The 24,346-nt window shown below is 34.2% G+C and overlaps 2 protein-coding genes across 4 annotated transcripts in view; one reads left to right on the top strand and one right to left on the bottom strand.

Moving 5' to 3' along the window:
• Window positions 1-4,701: 4,701 nt before the first annotated feature.
• Window positions 4,702-8,046, bottom strand: LOC148626476 (uncharacterized). The gene is made up of 5 exons (XM_088571231.1): window positions 7,933-8,046; window positions 7,556-7,721; window positions 7,165-7,240; window positions 6,527-6,602; window positions 4,702-4,875 (listed from the first exon to the last, which is right to left on the bottom strand). The coding sequence occupies exons 1-5, from the start codon at window positions 7,945-7,947 to the stop codon at window positions 4,855-4,857; spliced, it is 354 nt and encodes a 117-aa protein (XP_088427357.1). The 5' UTR covers window positions 7,948-8,046; the 3' UTR covers window positions 4,702-4,854.
• Window positions 8,047-8,311: 265 nt separating this feature from the next.
• The window catches only part of LOC148626477 (uncharacterized), a 29,109-nt gene continuing 13,074 nt past the window's right edge, over window positions 8,312-24,346 (top strand). The window contains exons 1-7 of one of the 3 annotated variants that reach the window (XM_088570514.1): window positions 8,312-8,368; window positions 10,149-10,798; window positions 16,732-16,922; window positions 17,303-17,515; window positions 20,199-20,294; window positions 21,547-21,613; window positions 23,305-23,482. In XM_088570514.1, the coding sequence (XP_088426640.1) occupies window positions 8,328-8,368; window positions 10,149-10,798; window positions 16,732-16,922; window positions 17,303-17,515; window positions 20,199-20,294; window positions 21,547-21,613; window positions 23,305-23,482 (1,436 nt within the window). In that variant the 5' untranslated portion in view covers window positions 8,312-8,327. Of the gene's footprint in view, window positions 8,369-10,148; window positions 10,799-14,646; window positions 14,697-15,208; window positions 15,316-16,731; window positions 16,923-17,302; window positions 17,516-20,198; window positions 20,295-21,546; window positions 21,614-23,304; window positions 23,483-24,346 lie in introns of those variants that run through there. The other 2 variants (XM_088570515.1, XM_088570516.1) reach the window with 2 other exon arrangements.

The raw sequence follows: 24,346 nt of genomic DNA on the forward strand, positions 1-24,346 counted from the left end.
CATCAAATTTGACTGGTTCATTTTTACTAGTGTTAACTTTTAGAATCTTCGTCTTCCCTTTGTGAAATTACTTAGTCCTCCTTTGGCCGAGTTGTTTCCTAGGTGTGATTTTTTCTCCTGCATCTGTTGTTGGTTGTGAGACAGGAGTGCTAGATCTTGAGCAACGTCTACATATAGGTCGTCGACCTGGTTCCACAGTGTCCACTGAATTCCACCATATCCCATTATTCTGTCCTCTTGTGTTCTCCTCGTGATCCAATCTATCGCTAGAAGGAACAGAAATAATTATGATAACAAGGAACCTTGTCTTACTCCAGTCTTGACATTAAATCTTTGAGTCAGTTGCCATACATGTACTATTCGACAGGACATAACCTCGTAGGAGTTGTGTAGCAAGTTAACAAACTTTTGCGGCACTCCATAATGTCGAAATAATTTCCATAACGTCCCCCTGTTCACACTATCAAAGGCCTTCTCGTAGTCCAAAAAGTTTAAGTAAAGTGAAGAGTTCGATTCCATGGACTGTTCGATGACAATGCGCAGTGTGCTATCTTATCGGTACATGATCGGTCTTGTCTGAAGCCTGCTTGCTAGTCTCGTAGTTTTTGGTCAACAAGTTCTTTCAAACACTCCAGGATCACTCTGTTAAATTAGTGTGATCCCTCTGGAGTTGGAGCACATGCTGAGGTCTCCCTACTTTGGCAGCTTGATCTCTTTCCAATCTGATGGAATGTGCTCTTCTTCTCAGATCTTACCAAATAGATTGTATGATTTTTTTTCAATTATGCAACAGGGTCTATTTTAAGTACATCAGCTAGGATTTCACCTGGCCCTGGTGCCTTTCCGTTCTTAAGCTGTCTTGTGGCTATCTCTCTGCTCTGGTTGGTGGTTCGCAGTTGATAGTGAGGTCTGTATCTGCTGCTTGGATATCTTGTTGATTTTCTGGTGTTTTTTGTCGGTTCAACAGCTCCACAAAGTGCTCTGCCCATATATTGATTATTTTCTCTGCCTCTGTCAGTATATTTCCATCTTTGTCTTTTACTGGTCTTTCTGGTGGTTTAGTTTTTCCATGTAACTTTTTGTTGATATTATATAGCTGCTTCATGTTTCTGCTTGTTCTGCTAGCGCTTCCACGTAGTCTCTCTTGTTCTTTCTTACGTTTCTCTTACTGTCTTGTTTGCTTCGATATACTCTTACAGTGCTTTAGCCTTTGCTGTTCTTGTGTAGCTGTTGTTTATTGCTTTTATCTTGATCTTCTTGTTGGTGTTTGCTGGCATCCAATCTTTCTGTTGTGTTTTTTTCCTACACAGAACGTCTGTACATGCTCTAATTATTATCCCTTTATACTCTTTCCATTGCTCTTCTATGTTGTCCTATTCTATAAGTTCTAATAATGTCACATTGTCACACATTTTTCGAGAAAGTAAAGAATTGCATTATGAATTAAGTATTCAAAATGTTGAGAACTTTCCGGAACGTTTTATTTATATGTTGGCTAATGCAAGTCTGAGTTCTCGAGTTTTCTCGTCCTTTAGGAAGTTAATGTTGAACAACGACTTCCTTTTTTATCTGTCGCCTTCGTCGTCATTTGTCGTCTTGGTCGTCAACAATTTTTCAAACATCTTCTCTTCTAAAAATACTGAATAGATGAAACTTAGCATGATTGTTCCTTAGGGCATCCAGCACAAAACGAATGTCTGGATCCGTAGAAAAACATGGCCGCCGTTACTAAATATAAATATAGGGATCAGACAGCAGGTTTTCACTAATACACATGTACCTCCAAAATCGTTAACTAATTAGGTTGAACCGAATTCTGACACAAGGGTAAAAGTGTTCAGCATGAGAACTATCTGTCGGCAAATTTTGGTGAAAATCTGTTGACCCATGTTGGAGTTATTGCCCTTTTGGGCGTTTCTTGCTGTTTTTGATGTTGTTACTTTTTTAAAAATCTTCTTCTCAGAAACTACTGTACAGAATTCAACGAACGTTAGTATAATTGTTTCTTAGGTTATCCTGCACAAAATTACCGTTTGGATTTTTGATCTGTGGAAAAAAACATGGCCGTTGTTTTTAAAAATAGAACATAATGGGTCAGACAGCAGTTTTTTGCATAAACTCAAAGACCGTTATGTTTAACCAAATTCTGATATGCGGTAAAAGTGTTCAGCATGACGAGATCTATCTGTAGTCAAATGTTTGTGAAAATCTGTTGACCTATGTTGAAATATTGCCCTTTTTGGACGTTTTTTTTGCTGTTTCTGCACAAAATGACCATTTGGATTCTTGATCCGTGATCAAAAACATGGCATCTGTTACTAAAAATAGAAAATAGAGGTCAAAATACCTTTTTTTACTATTTTTTCCTCTGCTATAGAAGAATCATGAAGATGAAAGCTACTCATAAGATAAACATGATATTCTGAGTTGACTTGCAGTATTGAATTTTTTCAGGAGGCCATTTTCCAAACGGCTGCCATTTATCGACCATTTTCTCCAGTTGCTAGGATTCCAATGATTTTTGTCATGTGTTCTATGTTGAATGGTAATGACTAAAGATTGTCTCGGCGGCCATTTTCCCGATAATTTATATTCTTGCTTTGACTTCAACGATTTTTTGTTTACACGGTACACGTGATCTCCTGAGTTGAACACAGGCACTTGGGACCAGGTTTTTTTTAAATTTTCCTTAAAACATCATTAAATCATTTATTGTTTCCATATTTGAGTAATTATGCGTGTTCTCTGACATGTCCGCTTGCTATTTATTGCTGTTTATACTATGCCTAGTTTTCATCTATATACATCTGTTAGAGAGCAAAATGATAGAGTAAGTTTGGTGTAAGAGACGATACAATAAAAAAAAATCACTTTTTTGCGATAATACCGCGATATACCGCATTTGTTCAGGATGCACTTAAAATGCATTGCAGGCGGGTGTTATTAAAAATGAGGTAACAGAACGGAAACGATAAGAACAATAATCATTTCCGTTTTTCCATTTCCGAAAATGAAAAAAGTGCACGCATCTATTTCGTTTCCAGATTCAATTTTCTGCTTGCTTATGCTATCTACTGTTATTATTGCAAATACTTCCTTTTCTTTCGATTAAATCACAAGTAACACCTATATTAGTTTAGTTGACATAACATGGCCACATCAAGGATGGGCCTACCTACTGCATCATGCATGTATTCCCTACTTGCGGAGCTCGGGATGCAGCCATATTTTATCCTGTTTTTTGCAGAGTTACCTCCCGTAAGAGCAGGTGTAATTTTGAAGGCTTTCTAATCGATGTTCGGATTCGGGTGCAGAATAAAGAGGTAACTCGAGTGAAAATGGAATCCCTCGGCGGATAAACACAACGATGTTTCTGAAATTTACAAGTGCTTCATTTTGTTGGTAGGTTACATAAGGATGATTTTCATTTGTATCCCGGGTAAAGAAAATTTATGGCAGGGTCAGTAGAACGAGAAATTCCCTTTTGACTTTCGAGATTTTCGAAAGTATCGCCGATATCGGATGGAAAACTTTACGTGTTCCGAATAGACACCTGCTCCAAAGGGAGATAAATGTTGACAAAATGTTGGTCCGCAAGTCGGGAATATACATGTCAGTAGATTTGGAATCATACCCTTAAAGTGATCACTGCGTTTACGTAACTGTTTATACATGTCTGCATACCCATGCGCATCAGCCACTTGAAGAGCTGTCTGTTCATTGTTTGATATTTTGAACTTTATTATTTAGTTCTTATAACCATATTTACCGATGGAGCTTTCTTCGTTTAATGTTTTGTTACTTAAGTGCCAGTGCCTGTAATAATCAGGCAGTAGGTGAAACGTGGTATGAAAATAAACCATCATTTTGATAGTGTAACTTGACTACTTGCACCATCAGAATCAAGGAAAACAGACAAGATTTTCCATATCATGCTGGACCATTGAGTTACAATTTCATTGAAATACACAGCAAATGAATATTTCAAAGACAGATAACTCTGTCAAAAACCTCATTTTTCTAAGATTCTTTTGAAACATTTCTGAGCAAATCCAATGATGCAGAGAACAAATAATGGACTTTTCAAATACGGAAAGCATTCTGGAGTGATATTTTATCGTCAGATCGGTGGGGTTTTGCCTGCTTCTTACAAATACTTGCACTTAAATATCGGCAAAAAAGAAGAATTACAAGAATTACCGATGCATTAAAATGGAAGGATATAACAGAGCACCAGAATCTATTTTGGCTGCTTTCCCTGCCTTGTAGACACACAATTCCATAATACACAATGGAAAAATCAGAATATAATATAACGACATGTAAATATTAAGACTAATTAAAAGAAAGAAAAAAAAAACATGATATCACAAAAAGTAAAGGACTTAATATGAAATTCCACTAAAGCGAGATTAACTACATTCGCTTTGGACGGGTAAGCGTGTCCTGCTCCGCCATCACAATGCAAGTAAGTAAAATCCGGTAAAATAAACTCCTTAGGCTGAAAATAGTGGTATGTTTACTACTAAGAAAAGAGAAGTTTACAATTTGAAAGTCAAAATCATCACGTTTGTCATGAAGTTTCGATTTCAAACGTCCTTAATATACATGTGCTTTAATTAAGGTTGATATAAAGCACGTGAAAGATATTATTCGAAACCCATCCTCGTAGACTCACCTTTATTCTGTATTACAATCATAAGAAATATCACAATGACTTTATTAAAAATCAAAAAGCTTTCACTTTTTACATATGTAATATGACACGACAGATGGACATGTTTTTTAAATGCGTGAATAATGTTCATCAGTCTTAGTGTCCATATTGTCCATATAGTGTCCATAGTGTATTATCTATGTTGTTTCACAGACACACTGAAAAAAACAACAACAAAAAATGTTCAAATGATATCGGACCAAATTTATTCAAAACTTTACTCATATAAACCTAATTATTATAGAATAATTTAATATGACCATATTTACTGTTGGAAAGATGCTTCACGGATAAGTCTGTGTAAATCGAACCACAATTCATTATACAAGATAATATATTCAGATTTTCGTTACATTCCTTACATGAATATTTATATAAAAGCCTTATTCGAGTTTATATTGTGTTTCGTAAATAGCACCACCATTTGTTTGTTGCTCATTGCAGCTTTCTCTGCACAATTGCGTCAGAATATCAAAGATAAGCGAGAAAAAAAACTTCGTTTTGAAAATACGAAAGTATGCAAGAATATCAAGAAAGATAAAAAAAGACACGAATGAATGAAAATAACACGATTTGACAGTTGGGATTCAACCACATGTTTGATCATTTAAGAGACCCCTGATATGAACAAGTGTATAATCCCATAATCACTAATTGTTTGCAAGTGTAACCAAAGGCCAGTATCACGAAGCTATCTTACAGGTTAAGATCATCTTATCTGCTTAAGGTGTATCACCAAGCAATCTTTGCTTGATTGACAGCACTTAAAATTCCATTCTCTCGGCTGACATTTATCTTAAGGTTCTCGTAATTCTAACTTTATCGACTCAGTATCTCGAAAGTCGATACTCATCTTACTACCATCTTAACGTCTTCGTAGCATATTTCAAGTGTATCCCGAAACGTTTTTCCTACGTAATTGTCGGTGAAATTCTAAGTGAAGTCTGGAGTATCCGTAACTCCTATCTTATTGATAAAATGGCACTGCTAGTTTATCTTCAAAATCGCAGAAGGATATCATGGAGGATATTTCGGGGTAGGAGTAATCCTTTGGATTTCTTAGATGACCATAGGTTAGAGAGATTATAGATTTGACAGAGAAAGCATTTTTGAAATTTGCGAAGAGGTACAATATTTAGAGCGGCAAAACAGATTACCATTGTGAATATGGGCTTAGGAAACAAAAATGTTTTCTTTAATAAATAAAATCCTGGATAATGAAGACTATAGAAAGGTCCACGATATCATATATAATTGGTTCGAATACTAGTTTTTATAAAGAGATAAGTCCATATGATAAACCTATAAGAGATTTAACCTATGACCTTTGAATCACTGAAGGTCAGATTTCAGACTGACAGGGAAGGTTGTGAGAATTATGAGACAACTGGGACTTAAGGCGATCGACACCCAAATTAATACACCTATTTTTAAAGTCACGCCCTCTTACAGATTACACCTGTCACATGTGAGAGTTGCTTTCTGTAAAGAAGTATAATAAAGGAAACCAAGATTCTGGCGGAAATCAAAATAATGTAATCAAGGGAAGAAGACGAGACACACACTCAAAGAACATAAAATAACCAAAATAACACATACAAATTAAGTAAATGAGCAATCTCGGACTCCACTAAAAACCGGGAGTATGGACCAGGTGCACCGGTAGGTTAAGCGTCCTCTGCTTTTCTATAAACACCCACCCAGTAAGCTACATTATATTGTGAAAAATTAAGAAAACTGTGCTTAACTTAACAGAAAAAAAATGTTGGACATGCACCTGTAGATGTGCTCGATTAAATTTCTACTTACCAATAAAATCCATACAAAAATCCAAAACGGACAGAAGATTATTATAATGATGTGTAAACAAACGTTATCTGCCAATCTGTAAAGATAAATGCTTTGAATTTAATTAACATCAAAACTATCTCAAGAAACAATTTCCATCAAGTACGTTTTTATTAAATGTCTGATTTAGTGCTTACTGGAAATTTCAGGTTACATGTAAGTGTTCGACCAACCCCGCGTTCCTGAATATTGCTGTCGGTTGCTTCAAACATCTCGTTCGACTCATTCCTTAATTGAAGTATGTTTGCAATGTACATGCATCATATTGTTCATAACTAGAAAGCATTCTCTCTAATTGGAGCATTTTCATTGAAATATATCTGTTTGCGTTGTTAGTATCCATGAATGCTATAAAACTTGACACTCGATCGTGGAAACGAAAAAAGTACAACAAAAACAGAATATAAAAAAAAAACATTACAAAAAAAAGCAACATATAAATAAAAATAAAAAAAAAAAACAACATTAATAAATATTAAAAATAAGCCATAAAGCAAACACACAATATATATATATATATATATGTATATATAAAGATATTAATGATATTGTTATAAGTTGATTACATCTTCGCGATGATATGTGCAGTAATTAATAACCTTTCCTTTCTGGGTTGTTGAATAACCGTTGGTTGCTGCTGTGTCACTATCACTGTACTTTGTTGTTGCCCATACCCTAGAAGATAGCAATGAAATTTATTTACAGGCGCGGATTCAAGGGGTGGACCGAGCGTTATAAACAGTCATTCTAAACACCGTGAGAGTAAACTATAAATCACTGAAAATAGGTCATTGCAGACACACATGCTTTATCTTCTATGATAGTATAGAATTATATCTATGATCATTAACTATCATGTATTCTAAGATGAACTTGATGTGTCTATTTTACCCAGTCTTAAAAAAATATTTTCGATGACATTTTTTCACGGAATGTAGAATTAATGCATGAATACTTCATATCAAGACCAGTGAATGAAGACATCAATACCGTAAGGTTGGTCTCCACCGTATTGTGTCGGTGGCGGCCCACCATAACCTGGGGGTGGTGGTGCTCCTCCATAACCAGGAGGTGGTGGTGCTCCTCCGTATCCAGGCTGCCCGGTAGGTGGACCCGCCATCCCCGGTGGAGGTGGGTACTGTGGTGCACCGTAAGGCTGAAAACACAATTTACATGCATTTATAAGTGAATTGAAATGACGACTTTTTGCCGGTTAGAACATTTATTATAGAAAAACAAATCATGTAGCGATATTTATCTTGAATCATCTAATAAACGAACATATCTCGTTGGATTTAAGAATTGGCATGTAACACACCCCTACAGTTGACTGCATATCAATTCGAAACCCGTGGAATAAAACTTACGTTTACATTCGCCATTATCCGTGAGAGAAAATGTGTTTCTTTGTTTACATGTTTGGTACTAAGCTCTATTATACATAGTGAATTAAATAAGAAACTATTAAAAATTTAAATGACCGTTGGACTTTAAAGTATGGCATAGAATTATTCACTCTACGTATAAATAGTTTATACTGACACACTAAGCCAACCTTACTAATACTTTAATGTAGAGTTTTTCTATTTAGAATGATTTAGAAATCCACCAACTTAAATTGCCCTTTTATGGCAATAATGAAGTACTATTAACTAAAATTTAATCCAGTATGCAATGAATTAGTATTAAACTCCGAATGATTTCTTCTCGGTGCCTTTTCCTGATTCGATTAATAGTTTAGACATCTGTTGCATGTTGGGAAATGAGTTTGAAGAAGTGGTGGAATTTAGCAGACGAATTATTGTTAGTTATCGACTTTTTCGATAGGTTTCTGGATGCCTTTTAAACATTCCTGATTATGATCGATTGTCATTTTATAAAAAAAAATTCTAAGTATACACGCCATGACTCATAGTCATACAGTAGGGTGCCGGCGTCATGGACTTGACATGGTTAAGTGATCCGAGTCTCAACTCGAAGAGGTTTACTTACTCCTGGTCAAAACGCTGTTCTAACTCGCTTACATCATTATTGTGCAACACTTCATGTAAACTAATGGTTTACATAAACAGATTTGTTCGTATATTTCTTCCAAAGATCTCTATGCAATGTTAAAATGCAGACTTACAAGTTACATGTACCGTTGTACGAGTCATGCATTGTATGTTTATTTGAGAGTGCAATAACTTTGTCTTTCCCATTTTCTAATTTTACTTACGATAAAATGTGTTGTAAAAACTAACGAAAATAAGGGACAAAATGTGAAAAGTGAAGGATTGATGTGTACACCAATGACAGATCAGTTCAGGTTTCTTCATTTTTTAAATAAAATTAATTTCCAAATGGTGATACTTATAACGTTTACCCGATTACAACCTCACCCCAACCCCAACCCCCCCCCCAAAAAAAAAAAAAAAAAAAAAACATAATGAGATAGGTCAAAAACATTTATTTAATACAAAGAAAAACGAACAACAACAAACAAACAAAGAAACAAATAAAATAAAACAAGCCCAAAATTTGCTGATTGAATATGAAATCTATAGTTATTTTAACTCTTTTATTTGTACAATGTTATAATTGAAAAACAATCTTGATAAGAGTGTTACTTGCTGCAGTAGCTGAAGGGAAAAAGGGAGGACTGGTGTTTATTACGTTTTTTTTCTATAGATAAGTCGATTTTCGTCTTGTATGAATAGATTCATTTAATTTATGTTGGAGCTATTTACAGCTTGTTTGAAGATCATCGAAAATCGCGTGGTAACCTATAGAAGTTAAATTGTTCCTTCTTTGGATTTTGATAGATGTCTGTCTCATTGCCAATCATACCACCTCTCCTATTTTTTTTTAATATTTTACAAATAAAATGAAGTTAGGAACACAAAATATCCAAAACTTTCCTTTTATTACTTGATTGTGATTTGCTGATCTCCTTTGGCTTTTGGCAAAAAAAAAATATTGACTTCTCTCTTCCCTCTCAAAAGGGTTATAGTCGATAATAAAGAAGTTGAAAGAATCATCACAACCATACAAGTTTAAACTCCTCATACAAAATAGGCATGTACCTTCCAGACCCATTTCAAAATCGTGGATTTGAATAATTTAACCCCCTTTATAACAAAAAAGAACAAAACCAAAAACAATGACAAAAACAAAATTTATATAGATATAGGTAGCCCACAGGACTTTCTGATAGATAAATTATGTAGTTCTCAAAATCATGTCGTGGTCCCGTCTCTAGGACAAATAGAATTAAAAAAAAATTTAGGCCGCCCAAAGGATTAATGATAGTCATCTCTAAAATTAGGTAAGCACATGACTACTAGACTACTGTTAGTGTCGAACTCTGCTTTCATGTTAAAACAAAGTTCTGAAAAAACTGATACTTTTCATATGCATGGTCTTCCAAAAAATCATGACAGTTACATAACATATGTAGTACTAAACTTACAAATATTGCACTTCCTGAACAAATCATGTTCAAATTTGGTCAGTCACCCAAGACTGGCATAACCTATGGTTTTCGAGAACTTTGATTAGATGTTAATCTTATTCCCCATACTAGACATCTTTCATTTTTCAGTCATAGGTATAGCTTTAGTCGTTCGTTGGAGGAAGAACATAGAGCAAACCAAATGGAAGAAAAATTCGTCACCAAGTCAGCTCATCTACCATCAAATAAAAAGAAAAATGACATTCTAAAAAAGAAAGTGAACAAGAAATCAATAAAAGACATAAACAAAGATCGTCTAGGAAACAAGGCTGGGAGTATTCCGATAAAAATGATATCTAATAAACCCTCCTATAATAAGCACGGAGAAGAAAATCCCTGTATAAATTCCTGTGACAAACAAAATGACTTCATTGATGTAAACGATAACAATAAGCCCAATAAGTACCAAACTAGAGGTGAAGTGAAAAAAACCTCTTCTGGTATGGTAGCTCGGGATGATATATTTGTGATTGATACTGAAGATTGTGTTTTGGAAATCAAGATTTGTAAATCGGAACCAACTTCAGACATTGATCTCGATATCAGTAATAAATATAGTACTATGGTGGAGGGATCAAGTTCGGGGCTTTGCAGTGGAGATCAAATTAATAGATGTCGACAAAATAAGTACAAAAGAAGCCATGCTATGAAAAAGATAATAGGGGGTGCAAACTTGAGAAGAAATTCAGACGACGAACTTCTGCAATTTGATTTTAGCAGCCTAATCAAGCGGATAAAAAGTATGTATACTAAACGTTTTCACTTTCAGTTGAAGATTGCAATCCTGTCTTTTTATTTCAAATTTGACTCCAGTCCTTCCATAAAAATCACATGGTCGTTCCTTAAGTCAATGGACACACCTACTCCTACAATGTAAGATGTTGGAATCTCGTTTCTCCATATTTAGGATAGCACCAAGTCAGAAAATAGTTAACCAGACAACCTCAAGACATAGCTGGAGTAACGACACAACGAAACATGGTTTTCACTCTGTCAAGTGGGAAGGAACTTGGGCCAACTGTTAATCAATTTTTCATACATCGAATGTATGATTACATTCATACTGTACATTTTTTTTAGATCACCGTAGTCATTGTATTAATTTTTCTACCCGAGATGGTCCATTATACTATATGGTTAATTAATAAACATTAAGCATGAAAATACGAACAGTCCTTAAAAAAAATTTAAAGACAATTGTAAACCGTTATTTCGTACTTTTCAAGATCTATTTCTCTCTCACAAATTTGAGTTTTTAGTAGCAAGAATATTTTTTTAAAAATTCAGACATTAAAACAGTTTTTGAAATTATCCCTACGTATGGTCAGAATCCCGTGGAAAAGTTATGGACGTGAGAGTAGCATGAACACCAGACATAACAGTTCAAGAGTTACATAATTCTGTAGGTGATACGTGAAATTAATTAAATTGGAAAACCCCTATAATATACTTAAGAAATAATTCGTGGAGTGGGTAGATTTATAATCATTTTAACATGGGTACGGCATTTATATTCGATTATTTAACACCGAACGACAGCGAATATGACAAATACGGTAATTTTTGTGACAAAAAATTCCCCAGGCGTAGCCAAAATAATGGCTGTTCCGTTTAACCTCACCCATTTGGAAGTCGGATTAAATTTGTATATTCATGTCATTGTATACGTTAAATGTGTATTTTTTATATAGTTGAATTCACTGATTAGATAACCTCTCAGCCGTTGAATAATCGCGTAAACGTTTTTATATGAGTGTTTTGTCTCGAAGCGACAGCGAAAGAAAAGAGACAATGCGCAGGTGCTAAAGGTGGGGTTGTACATTTTGTACTAACGTATACTGTTTGACGATATGGAAATGTCATATTAGAATATTGACTAACGTTCGAATATTAGCCCAAATATGATCACAAAACTGCCAGTACAATACAAAATACAAAAGTGCGCCAATACGGATTTAGCCGTCCAATACGACTTTTACCCGACCAATACGTCATATTGGACTGGTTAAAATCCATATCATTATTGGCATAGCATATTGGACTAGTTAGTCAATAAAGGTATAATAATTAATTGTGTAAGATTTTCCATATTGGCTGAGTTATTGGTCCGAGGCCAATATGGAAAACCTTACGCAGTAATACTATATACTATTAATGCGTAAGGTTTTCCATATTGGCTTAGTTTTTGGTCCGAGGCCAATATGGAAAACCTTACACAGTAATACTATAGCATTAATGCGTAAGGTTTTCCATATTGGCTTAGTTATTGGTCCGAGGCGTAGCCGAAGTCCAATATGACTAGATGAGGACCAATAACTCAACAAATATGGAAAACTTTACACATTCATACCTTTATTGACTAACTAGTTCAATATGCCGTATTGGTCTAGGCCATTATTGATATGACGTATTAGTCGGTTAAATCCTGTCCCAGAGAGCATGTCTCCGTTGGGCCAACGTTTGGTACCCAATATTGGCCCAACGTTGTAAGTGCAAAGAGAGCCAATGTTGGCCCAACGGAGGCAAGCAATAGTTGGCCCAACGTTGGCCCAACGTAATGCCAACATTGACCCAACGAATACCCGATGTTGGCCAAACATAAACCCAACCAAGCGGTCTGACCATGGTATTCATTGAGATATATTAGAATTATATTTTATAACTTGTTTCATTGTTATGCCGCCGAGTGCTGATGCTGTGCACTAGACATAAACAAATCGAACTCAAAATTCTCCTCAGTTTATCATATAAATTTTTTACAGTAAGAATGTACCAATGACAAGCTGATTGCAGTTGATAAGATTTTAACAAAAAATATATTATCAAATTAGCAGATATAACAAGCATTGGTATAATAGATATTGAAAATTTGCAAATCATGTGCATTTGATAGAAACATGATAATGCTTGTTACTGTTTTATGTTTAGGTAGAATTCACATAGAAAAAATGTATGCGTTTGTTCAAAATGAAAGACAACTTTTGATTTGAAAAAGGCGTATTATGCTCTCAGTTACAAAACTAAGGGGGAGATAATCACATGCATTATTGTTATCATAAGTTAGATTTGGTTATTCATAATAAGTTTGTGTGTTATTAAGTACTAAACGATAAACACGAATACTCAATACATAAATATTAAACATGCACATAGCAGTATTTTTTTTGAAAAAGCCAACAGAGTTTTTTTAAGTAAATATATATATATATATATTGGTGTTTCAACGTTGGGCGAACGTTGGCCCAACTTAGTATCGCAGTTTAGATGCAACACGATTTTTCTTCAATATGTCCGGATTTGATTTCTTGTTTCACTTTACTTGAGATCAAAATACACTTTTGCATAAAAAATAATATGAAGTCTGTTTTAATATGTGTACCACCAAAGTTGTTTTGACGTTAGTTCAATGTTAGCTCACCGTTGGCTCTTGGTTGGACTAATGTAGAAAAATACAAATTATGTAAGCATGGTTTTGATTTAAAAATTGAAATTTAACAATACTCTCAAGTACAAACAGCTTCTAAAAAGTTATTAAAGAAAAACATTAAATGCAAAGGTTATTCTGAATAGTAGGGCCAACGTTGGACCAACGTTGGGCCAACGTAAAACCTTTTTGTGATGTGAAAGTATTTAAAATTTCAAAACGGTATGTTTAACCATTGGCTTGACATGTATAAACGACTTTTGTAAGAATAAGTCAAGAGGAAATATTTCCACATTGCTATATTGGGCCAACGTTGGGCCAACGTAGTATTGCCAACGCCAACTAAAAGCCAACGAACCAACCAATCGGCTAACGTTGGCCCAACGGAGGTATGCTGTCTGGGGTACATGTATTGGACAGGTAAAAGCCGCATTGGACGGCTTAATCCCGTAATGGCGTACTTTTGTATGTTGTATTGTATTGGCAGTTTTGATAATATCTAGTCAACAATTGTACTTATTACAGGTCTATGGTCAGATACATTATGCCATACGAATTTTAAAAATAGAGATCAAAAGTCAGCCTTGTTCAAAACCTATATTCATATTCCAATGTATATGTATTGTATATATGCTCGAGTCGAGTGGTCGGTACATTATTTCTTTTTAGTATTGTTTTGTATCAAGTGGTGATTTTTATCAACATTCAACATTCAACATTCAAGATTCAGTTTGGTTGCGGACCTATTCAACGCCTGCGGTTTTATTCTTTATTAAATAAATATGACTTATCACTTATTTGAAATCATCAGGTCTATATGGTATTTATTGTTAGTTTCTATTTCTATTGACTGAAAATATGGACTTTATATTAGTATTATATGATCCCTGTTGAAAATATTTTAATATGCAGTTATATTGAAGTATTTGTTGTCGGGAAAGATACTTCTGACTTGGTACCGTAATTACTTGACTGAGTATGGATGAACGGCAGTTAAACTAAAATTTATCTAGGTCTTGTGTAGAGAGATGATGGTTAGATCGCAAGGCAGTGACAGTCCTACTAGAAACAATCTTCTAATGTCCGACGATCGATATCCCTGTGGGTCGAAATCTTCTGGGTGCGAACTTATACGTGGGTCGAGTTGAATGCTAAACATTATTATAAACAACGATCTCGAGCACCTGCCTCTAGCAAGAGTGAACAAAATACAGGTTAATACAATTCAGTTGATTAATTGAAATCCCCTCTTTAGCGATTGGGGTTTTCAGTACTATGTGGTCTTGTACAGATCAGGTTTTGATTCGATTTGTTAGTAAAGTCAGATCACGCATTATAGATGAATTGGCTTTCCATCATGCTCAAAATAATTGTAAAGAAATAGAATACTTATTGTATATAGACGATGTGTTAATAACTGATTGGAATAATGGTAAAATTTGGATAATTATATGCCAATAAAAAGTAGAAAATCTATTACAAGTGCACAGTCGTCAGAGTGCATGGAGGAGTTTTGGTTATGACTTGAGCAATAAAACACACAGCATTGCTACTAAACAGGTCTGTGGAATTGATTTTGGAAATAGTTAGTAGCTTGTTGGTAAACCTATTCCATTTTCTGTCAAATTATTTTGGAGTATATTACAAGGTATGTTGTAAAATGTACAGTACAGTTTTGCATGTACATGATTTTCATATTCAATTAGGGCCTAATCATACATTGCAGCTGCATGTTTGAAGTGTAGGAGGTCATGGGGCCATTCCTAAGCTAAGTCATACCAAAATCCTTATACCTGGTAGTCACTAGTCACTGTTGCAACATATATGAAGAAGGTAGAGTGATGTCTGATAATAAAGTTTACAAAACCCCCAATATGAAGAGATACGGTGTAATTTTTAGTAAAGTGTGTGATTAAGACTCTTTAAAATATTTCCATTTGCATTTTTAACATAGAAACCAAAGTAAATGAAGATAGAACATGTAATTTCGACCACATCGGTGAAAATACTGAATTTCCTTACAGGTTTCTAAGCAGGAAATACAATGTAATTATGGACAACTAAGATATTTCATCTATGAATCGTGTAACAACATTTTTTAACAAAATACTTAGATTGTTGAAGCATGTGGCCAATATTTCTTGATTGCAAAACCACCTGCACACCTCTCAGTTTCACAAGAAATCATAGAAAACTGCATAGAAAAGATAATTTATGATGTCAATTTCATTTGTTTTTATGTATTGGTTACAATGTAGTCATCTTTTAGCATAAGGTAATGCATAAAAAAAACAAAATTTTAGTGAGTAAGCCAAAATTTTCACTAATTTCATGAAACAGTTCCAGAAATGAAAGGAATGAAATACCTGTCAGCCTCATATCTTGACCTACATTTAGAAATTGATGGTAAAGGAAAACTATTGACCAAAATTTATGATAAACGTGATGACTTTTCATTCAGAATTGTCTACTTTCCTTTCATCTGTGGCAACATTCCTTCGGCCAATGCGTATGGAGTGTTCATATCACAACTCATACGTTATGCCAGAGCTTGCCGAAACTACGCATACTTTTTGTATCGTGCTAGAACTCTAACAAATAGGCTTCTGGAACAGGGTTATGTTACTACAAGATTGAAGTCATCACTACAGAAGTTTTATGGTCATCATGAACTCGTGGTTCGTTATGGTGTATCCATCAGCACCATGAAAACTGATTTATTCAACGGGTCATAGTTTTCCTTTCCTCATTGTCTACCCCAGACTTGACTTTTTATGAGCAACTCGGCGGGTGTTTCTAGAAAAGCAGAGGACGCTTACCCTACCGGTGCACCTGGTCCATGCTCCTAGTTTTTAGTGGAGTCTGAGTTGCTCATTTACTTTTGTTACTTTGTATGTATGATTTTAGTTACTTTATGTTCTTTGTTGTGTATGTCTGTTTTCCATGTCTGGTCTTTGTCCCTGGAATACAATCTTTTGATTACTGCTATAACCTTGGTTCCTTTGATTACTCTGTCATAGGAAGCTAAACTGCACAATCAATCAAAGGGCCTCTATACAATATATATCAAATTTTAAAATATCTATGTGTACCACTCATATCAAATTGTAGACAATCAGTCTCATTACCAGTCCATTTTAAGTACCAATATGCTCATTTGAATGTAACAAGTCTGAAAGACCAATTGATTAAACACATTTTGAAATTTGTATTGAATTAATTTTGTTATGATGGTTTGTCCCTCTGTAGCAAATGGAATGGCAGACAACAAAGAGTCAACACTCAGTACCATAAAGACAGATGGACTAAAAGACAAAAAAGAAATACCCCCTCCTGGAGGAGACAACATAGAGGAGCAGTTAGGAAATCTACCTGACCTTCCCTCAGATGATGATAAAGATGAAAAAGATCTCAAACCAGTCGTGAAACAGGAACCTGGGGTATAATATACAATTTAATCGGGCCAAAACAGAGTAAGAAATAGTAGCCTGCCTGCAAGCCCAAGACTGGCTTATTTTAGCAAAAATTTATATAGCCATATAGTAAATATTTTGAAAAATTGTATTCAGGACTGGTTAGAATTTGAGTGAGTTCCCTACCCTGGCCAAAAAAATATTATGTCTGTTTCCCGCAGCTCTACTAACCCTATTTTTTGTGCCTACCCTAAACATTTTATGTCCATTTTACATGCTCATAAACTGTTAAGTCTTAGATTGTTTACCCATTATCTCAATGTAAAATGTTCTTGAAAATTTAATAATTTTCCTACCTACAATGTATAATGTTGATTTTTTTTTTAGATATCTTTGAATATTTTCAGGAATGTTTAACCTCATCAGATTTAGAGATGTTATCAGAAGTGATAGAAAAAGACACTTATTCTCACTGTGATATCCACAAAGCTGAGAGAATGGAGAGAATTATTGTCTGTATACCATGTAAACAACTCATTTGTCCACTTTGTTTACTGGGCTCTCACCAGTCACATGATATACGGTCTGTCACTTCAATGAGGGAGTATTTCAAAGTCAAGGTTTGTATATGTATTCAGTAATAATATTGGCCTTTTTTCAAAAATACCTCTCCTTTTTTGATTGGAATAATATATTTATAATACAATGTACTTCAAGTGTGTTCTCAGTAGGGGTGCAACATAGGGTAAACAATGTTATCGGTACATGTATTTTATTTAAATCTGTTTGATCTTGCTATATGATAATTTTCAATCTCGAGTGAGAATGAAAATTATTGCCAGTTTCTATGTCCTTGTGTGACATGCAAGCAACATCGTAGGAATATTTGATGACCCAAATAACCGTCTGTTTGATTACTGCGTATGAAGTAATGGCTAATATGTGGCAATATTTTCTAGTCTACAATGGAAAATGATTAAATACAGTAACTTACCTGATTAAAATGAATAAATCCCAAAATTATTCCACAAATTTTAAATGCGACCGTCATAGTAATCAATTTTTTTTCAAATGATTTGTATCACAGCTGCACAACATACGTGACATCACGTAGCACTTTGCCGAAAAATAGTACCGATAGGAAATTTGCAGCACTTATGAAACTTACATATTTAGTTCAGAAAAAACTGAAGATAGAAAAAAACTTATTCTTTCCAATTCAGCAAAACCGTGATAAACAGATTATTAAATATTTTTTCAACTCGGGGGAGTTTTTCATCCTCTTCTCGTCTCGTGGCAAAGCCGCTCGACGAAAAATATTAAATAATCTACATGTAATATTATAAGGCTTAAACAATCACTTTTAATGCATGTATACAAAAAACATATATTTAATGTAAATTATATTTGATATATATGTATATTGCATGGCCCCATGTGCATGAAATCCTAATCACTGAATATCACATTGTATCTTGAAAAATGGTTCTTTCTCCAAATTTTAATCCAATTCACTGATACATGTATTACTGTGAAAGTATTATTGTTCGTGGGGTACCAATTTTCGTGCTTTTTGTTGGTTGAGTAAACCATGAGAAACGGAAAGGAAATCCTAATTCCTAATCGTTTGTATAGTACAGTGTTCTCCCCAGGCCCTTAAAGCGCTGCACTTTACAGTGCTACCGAGATGGAGCGCTGTGCTATGGAGATCGGTACTGCGCTATCTTGTTACCAGTGCTGTGCTATAATCTTAAATTTGAGGATTGAAAATCAATTATGACAGGAAACGTGTGTGCCCTGAGGTCATTTACAGCATCGTCGAAGGTAATTAGCAGTAAATATGCTATGGTCAGTTGATCACCGCGTGACCACACAGGTGTCCTAAGCCAATAAAAGTTATGACATCGCCGACAAAATTCTTTATGAGTCACCCCACCTGGCCACAAATTAATTTTAATGAAGGTGTCAATTAGATATTAATATCTGATATGAACCAATCAAAACTGACTATGGTAAGAATTCACTCAACCCTGGCCAAAAGCATGTGGCTATTTATAAATGCAAAGTTGAATAATTGCACTATCACATGATGTTTTCAACATTGAGAAGCTGATTTACCTTATCAAAGAACAATATAAAAAAATATTTATTCCATTAGATACTTCCAAAACACTTTGAAAATAAAAAGGAAATGGCCGTCTTTTGTTTACATTGCCATGTTTTTGTGTATCAAGAGCACATATTGTTTTGGCGGGAAAATTAGTTAAGAAATAGATCGTAAAATCCCCCAAGTCTAAAAATAGTACAACAGGTGTGGGGGAAACTTTTTTATATGTAAATCATGATATGGGATTTATGTCATGAGTAAACTACATATAAACGTAATATTTAAAAACAAAACAACCAGTGTGTCAACTTTAAATAACAAGAATAAGATTTATGTTTTTTCCTGGTATAATTAGGTCAACTCCACACAACTTCATGAAAATTTTTGGAAACATGAATATTAAAACCAGAGTAGTCTTTTACATGTACCTGATTAGATAATCTTCTAAATATATAGATATATTGAAATTTATTAAGACTAGAAAGAGAGTATAATAGAGATTGCTCTTAATCAAATGAATATCACGTTCAAATGAGCCATTGAGGCCCCTAAACAAATGAAAAATTGTAATTTCCAAGGGTCTGCTGTCAGCAAAAATTTGAAGAACACTGGGTGTGTATAAATTAGAGGAAATATTATAATTTATCAAAATTTGATAGATTATCTTTAATTTTTCTGTTAATTTAAAAATAAAAAAATAAAAAATGGTATTAAAGTTACTGCAAAAGAAGAAAAAAGGTAAAATATTTACCTTTAATTAATGTAAACATAAACAGCAATGTACATCATGTACAAGTGTACATTTTTAATACAGTGATCAATCTTTATACAATACATTAAATACAAAGTGACATGTTTTGACACAAGACATATTAACGTTGTATCACGCGCACTAAATACAGCACTATCCGAAAATCTTGGGGAGAACCCTGTAGTAGTGTTCGAAAATGGATAATTATCCCCCAAACCATGAAACTGGAACCCACAAATTAAAGTACTCTCACAGTGTCTCAATTTCTTGACATTTCCTATGTTTATATAATATAAATATTATTGCTTGATATTTTTCAAGTAGGTATAGAAGAATAAGAGTGAAAGTTGTAGCTTGAAACTAATAACAAAATGTATGTACATACATATACATGTATGATTGCTACTTTAAACTGCTTTTGTATATTTTTATGGTTTACTTGTAGGATACTGTTGAAAACAATGTTTTTGAGCTGCAACAAGAGCATCAGAAATTGAAGGAACAGTTCAAAGAAAGAAAAGATTTAACCAGAGACATTCAGGTACAGTATGATTGGTACATTTTATTAATTATTATTGTACACAATTGAACCTACTCTGTGTTTTTTTTCTGATTTTTGTACAACTGCAATTATTTTGTGCTTGAACATGTACAGTGAATATTTGTATGACACTTTCTTTGTCATCTTCTGTAGTCAATATTTTTCTGCCAAACTTGAAGTACCATTCTCATGATTCTGTGTAAGAATCAGGCAATGGGTGGCACATCATATTTCTCAATTTGTTTTTTTTTTTGCCTCAAATATATTCAGTACACCTAGAAAACAACTGAAAAGCTATTTAATTTATCCTGAAGCATTGGTGACGTAGATATTTTTGAATTGCAAGGACAAAGTGCGGGAAAATTTTCCCACCATTTTTTTTCAAAGTGCATTTCAACTACATTACATAAACTACTGATAATAGAATGATCCAAAATTCACACACAGTAAATCTACAGTTTCCAATCTTAAAAGTCAGAAATTACCATTTCTTAATATGAAAGTACAATATTTATCTTCTCACAAAAATAAGCTAATATATATACAAATCAAATTCTGAATACGCAAGAGTTCTATAATCAACATCACTAAATGAGGTGCCCCGTGCAGGTCCGGGTGTTAAAAGAATAGGCCTGCAGCAGCACTAAGCTTGTCGTAAAATGCGACTAAATAGTGCACAGAACCCTAGGGGGATAGGGTGCTCTGCCCACAGAGCAACTGGGATGTGTGCCCCAGGTGGTGGAATGGGGTACCCCTGGCGTGTTACATGTTGGGGTTGTCAGGCTATAATACGAAAAACATGACCACAAACCATAGTGGTGCACCGTGTTGGGAAAGATGCCACGTTCCTCGGACGTTAAAGAACCCTACTGTGGTATTCTCTCAGAGTAGGAACCATAGGGCTCCGCCACAGGAGGCTAAATTGCCCGACCTTACCACCTCTCCCTATTTCCAGTGGCAATTAAAATTCGTCGACCCCATTGTCCTTTTGTCCCATCCCTTTTTCATTTCATCAATTTCATGTCCATTGTCTGAATATAGCTGAAATATTGCTGTTCGGACGTTAAACCCCAACAAACAAACAAACTAAATGAGGTCTAACTGAACACCTTAATGGCATAAGAAATCAAGCTTAAAGATGTAAGAAATTTAAGGATGCATTTATCATGTTCTTTAGTGCAACTGTTTTAATTGTTTGAATTTTTTATATTGGAAAGAAAGTTCTTAAAAATATTCCAATTTTATTTTTCAGAAATCCTCCGAGAAATTGATAGGTGATATACACAACAAGTTCAAAGTTATAATGGGCATATTACAAGGTACTAAAGATGATTTTCCAATTTTTTTTTGCAGATTTAAATTTGATGGAATATATATTTACCCTTACTTTCTTTTTTTTTTGCTGTATAAATGTATTAACTTCCAGTTTACAAAGAAGTCGGTTTGGTAAGGGCATAAATTGGCCTCAAAAACAAAATTTTATGTAGTTTCTCCAGCTTTAATGTGTTTTACAGTTGATTTGATTGATTTATGGTAATATTTTGAATATAAATGGTCATGCCCTTCAAACTTTGCTGAGATTGGGAAAATCTGTTAAAAAGGCTGGAAAACACCAAATTTTGTGCAGTTTTTCACTCTTTTAATTTTAACAATGGCCACATGCGTGTTAATATTTATGCTTCATAAATTTTGTGTATAATTGTCAGTTACAACTCGTGTAAAAATATCTTGCGTCAACAGATGTATGGCTACTTTTGTTCCACTCAAAATTAATCATAAACATTGCAGAAATGTTCAAGGTTTTTGGGAAAGTTACATAAATGCATAGTACTATTTCTGGAAAAATGTCAAAAATCTTGTCAAAAGCATCTTATATTCTGTGTTTGTGACCATTTTAGTATACCACCATTACCTAGAAAACAGCTGTAATCAAATTTTCAAAAATGCTCAGATTATGAGGCCAAAAGGGGTCTTTACCGAACTTACTCCTTTCTGCATCACTGTTACTCCTCATCAGATTTTAAAAAGAAAATAAAACAGGTAAGACTTTGTGACGCCTCAACTCAAATCTTTGCAGGCATTTTAAATATACAGAATTGTGGTCAAAATTTGTAACAATCATAGTTAAATACATTTTATTTTTAAAAAATCTGACATGATTATGTTTTTATACCCCCCCACCATTTGTAAAGTTTGTGGTGTGTCCATTCTTCCATCCTTCCCTTACACAGGAGGGCGGGCATCTCTTATCTTACTTTTCCTATACAAGTGAATGGAAGTGCAACTTTCACAGAATTTTTATTACATGTTCCCATTTGTGCACCTCCAATTTCAGATTTTGATCCGAATCAGTTATGGGATTTCACAAAGCAAAATGCCACTGAATGGAATTAAATGGAAACTTTCACTGTTTCCCATTGTGCACCTCCAAATTAAAATTTATATCCAAATCAGTTTAGGTCTTTGCATAGCAAGACATAGACTTTGTCAATTTTTAATATGGGAACATGGGGGCCCATCTCTTATCCATTACTCATTATACACTGCTGAATGGAATTGAATGAAAATTTCACTGAATCTTTATTACGTGTTTCCATTGTGCACCTTCAATTTTAGATTTATATGGAGGTCAAAAGGCTTGTGTTATCAAATGGGGTGTGTGGGGTATAAATTAGTGAGCATTGCTTGCAGTTTTTTCTAGTTTTAATTCTGTATTTACTGTCACAACTTTTTTTTCTTACAGTGCATGTACATTTACCAGGCTTATGATTTTTGTGTTTACTGGAGTGTGAGAAATCAGAACTGAAAATTCATTCATCATTTGAAAAAAAATCTATTTCTCATTAATCTCTTGAGTATCATTGAAATGATTCGTCCTTGGAAACCCATGGTTGATTACGGTGTGTATTGCCTTTCTTTATCATGGAAGCACACAATTCTAACATAAATTGATCACCCATCAGTCATCTTCAATTTTATTTGTTGTGTATTTTTCCCTTGATCTTTTCAGGAAAACAAGAACAATTAACAAACTATGTTAAACAGTTTGAGTCCCAGAATATAGAAGTACTCAATAAAGACATGGATGGTATCCGGGATATGTTGTGTGCTGCTACAAACATGATAACCAGGGCAATTACCTTCTTCTCAAAAATCGACTTGAAAGAAGCTGACACACTACCAACACAGTAGGTTAAGGGAGCAGTCTTAGAGTCAGTGACTGATCCATAGATATTGAAAAAGAGGGGGGTTACAGAAATAGGGGCAGGTTCCACACTTTTATTTGCTTTCATCTCATTGTTAAAGTGATACAACAAAAATTTTGATCATATTCAATAAGGTCCTGTACTGGATTTCACTACATTTTGTGTGTAAATTTGTCTTGAGTAACACCAGAATGCTTTTTTATTATTAGGAGAAAAAAAAGATAATATGTCTGTTTCCTGCTACCCTACCTCCTACCCTAGAAATTTTTTGGCAGATTTGGCTCAAACACCTTTAAAGTTTACTTTTGTTTATCCATGAATTCAATTGTAAAATGTTTTTTTGTTTTAAATAGAATAATTTCTGTACCAACCTACACTATTTTTTTCTTGATGATTGCAGGAAACAAGGCTTTGAGATCATCAAACCAAATTTACAATTTTCAAAAGATACATCTTTAAGTGTGACCTTATGCATATATTTAGGAGCTGATTATTTCATTTTTAATGTTTCATTCGTGTTTAAAAATGGAAAATTTCCACTTGTTATAACTGAATTTCTACACTAACATCAGCCAAAATTTTAATTTCTCCACTCTTCACAGTGGAGTCACTCATGTCCTCCACTGTTACTTCACAAAAGCAAAAACAAGGATAAATTTGCTCCATCTCTATACTTTTCAATAATTATGCCTGTCTAATATTTAAATGTTATTAAACTGGTAGAACCATTATAAAGATAGTAGTAAACTACGAACAATTTTGGAAATGGTGACTCCACTGTGGAGAGTGGAGACATTGTGACTCTACTCATAATGTCTCCACTCTCCACAGTGGGAAAATTAAAAT

This window comes from Perna viridis, chromosome 2 (genome assembly GCF_037379345.1).
Source record: "Perna viridis isolate PV_CMFRI_1.1 ecotype Kerala chromosome 2, ASM3737934v1, whole genome shotgun sequence".
In the NCBI taxonomy this organism is placed as follows: domain Eukaryota; kingdom Metazoa; phylum Mollusca; class Bivalvia; order Mytilida; family Mytilidae; genus Perna; species Perna viridis.

Coding starts and splice junctions, on each gene's coding strand:
- LOC148626476 (XM_088571231.1), bottom strand. Junction 6,603..7,164: donor CAACAACCCAGAAAGGAAAG/GTTATTAATTAC, acceptor TTATCTTTACAG/ATTGGCAGATAACGTTTGTT. Junction 4,876..6,526: donor TTTTTGTATGGATTTTATTG/GTAAGTAGAAAT, acceptor TGTTTTTTTCAG/TGTGTCTGTGAAACAACATA.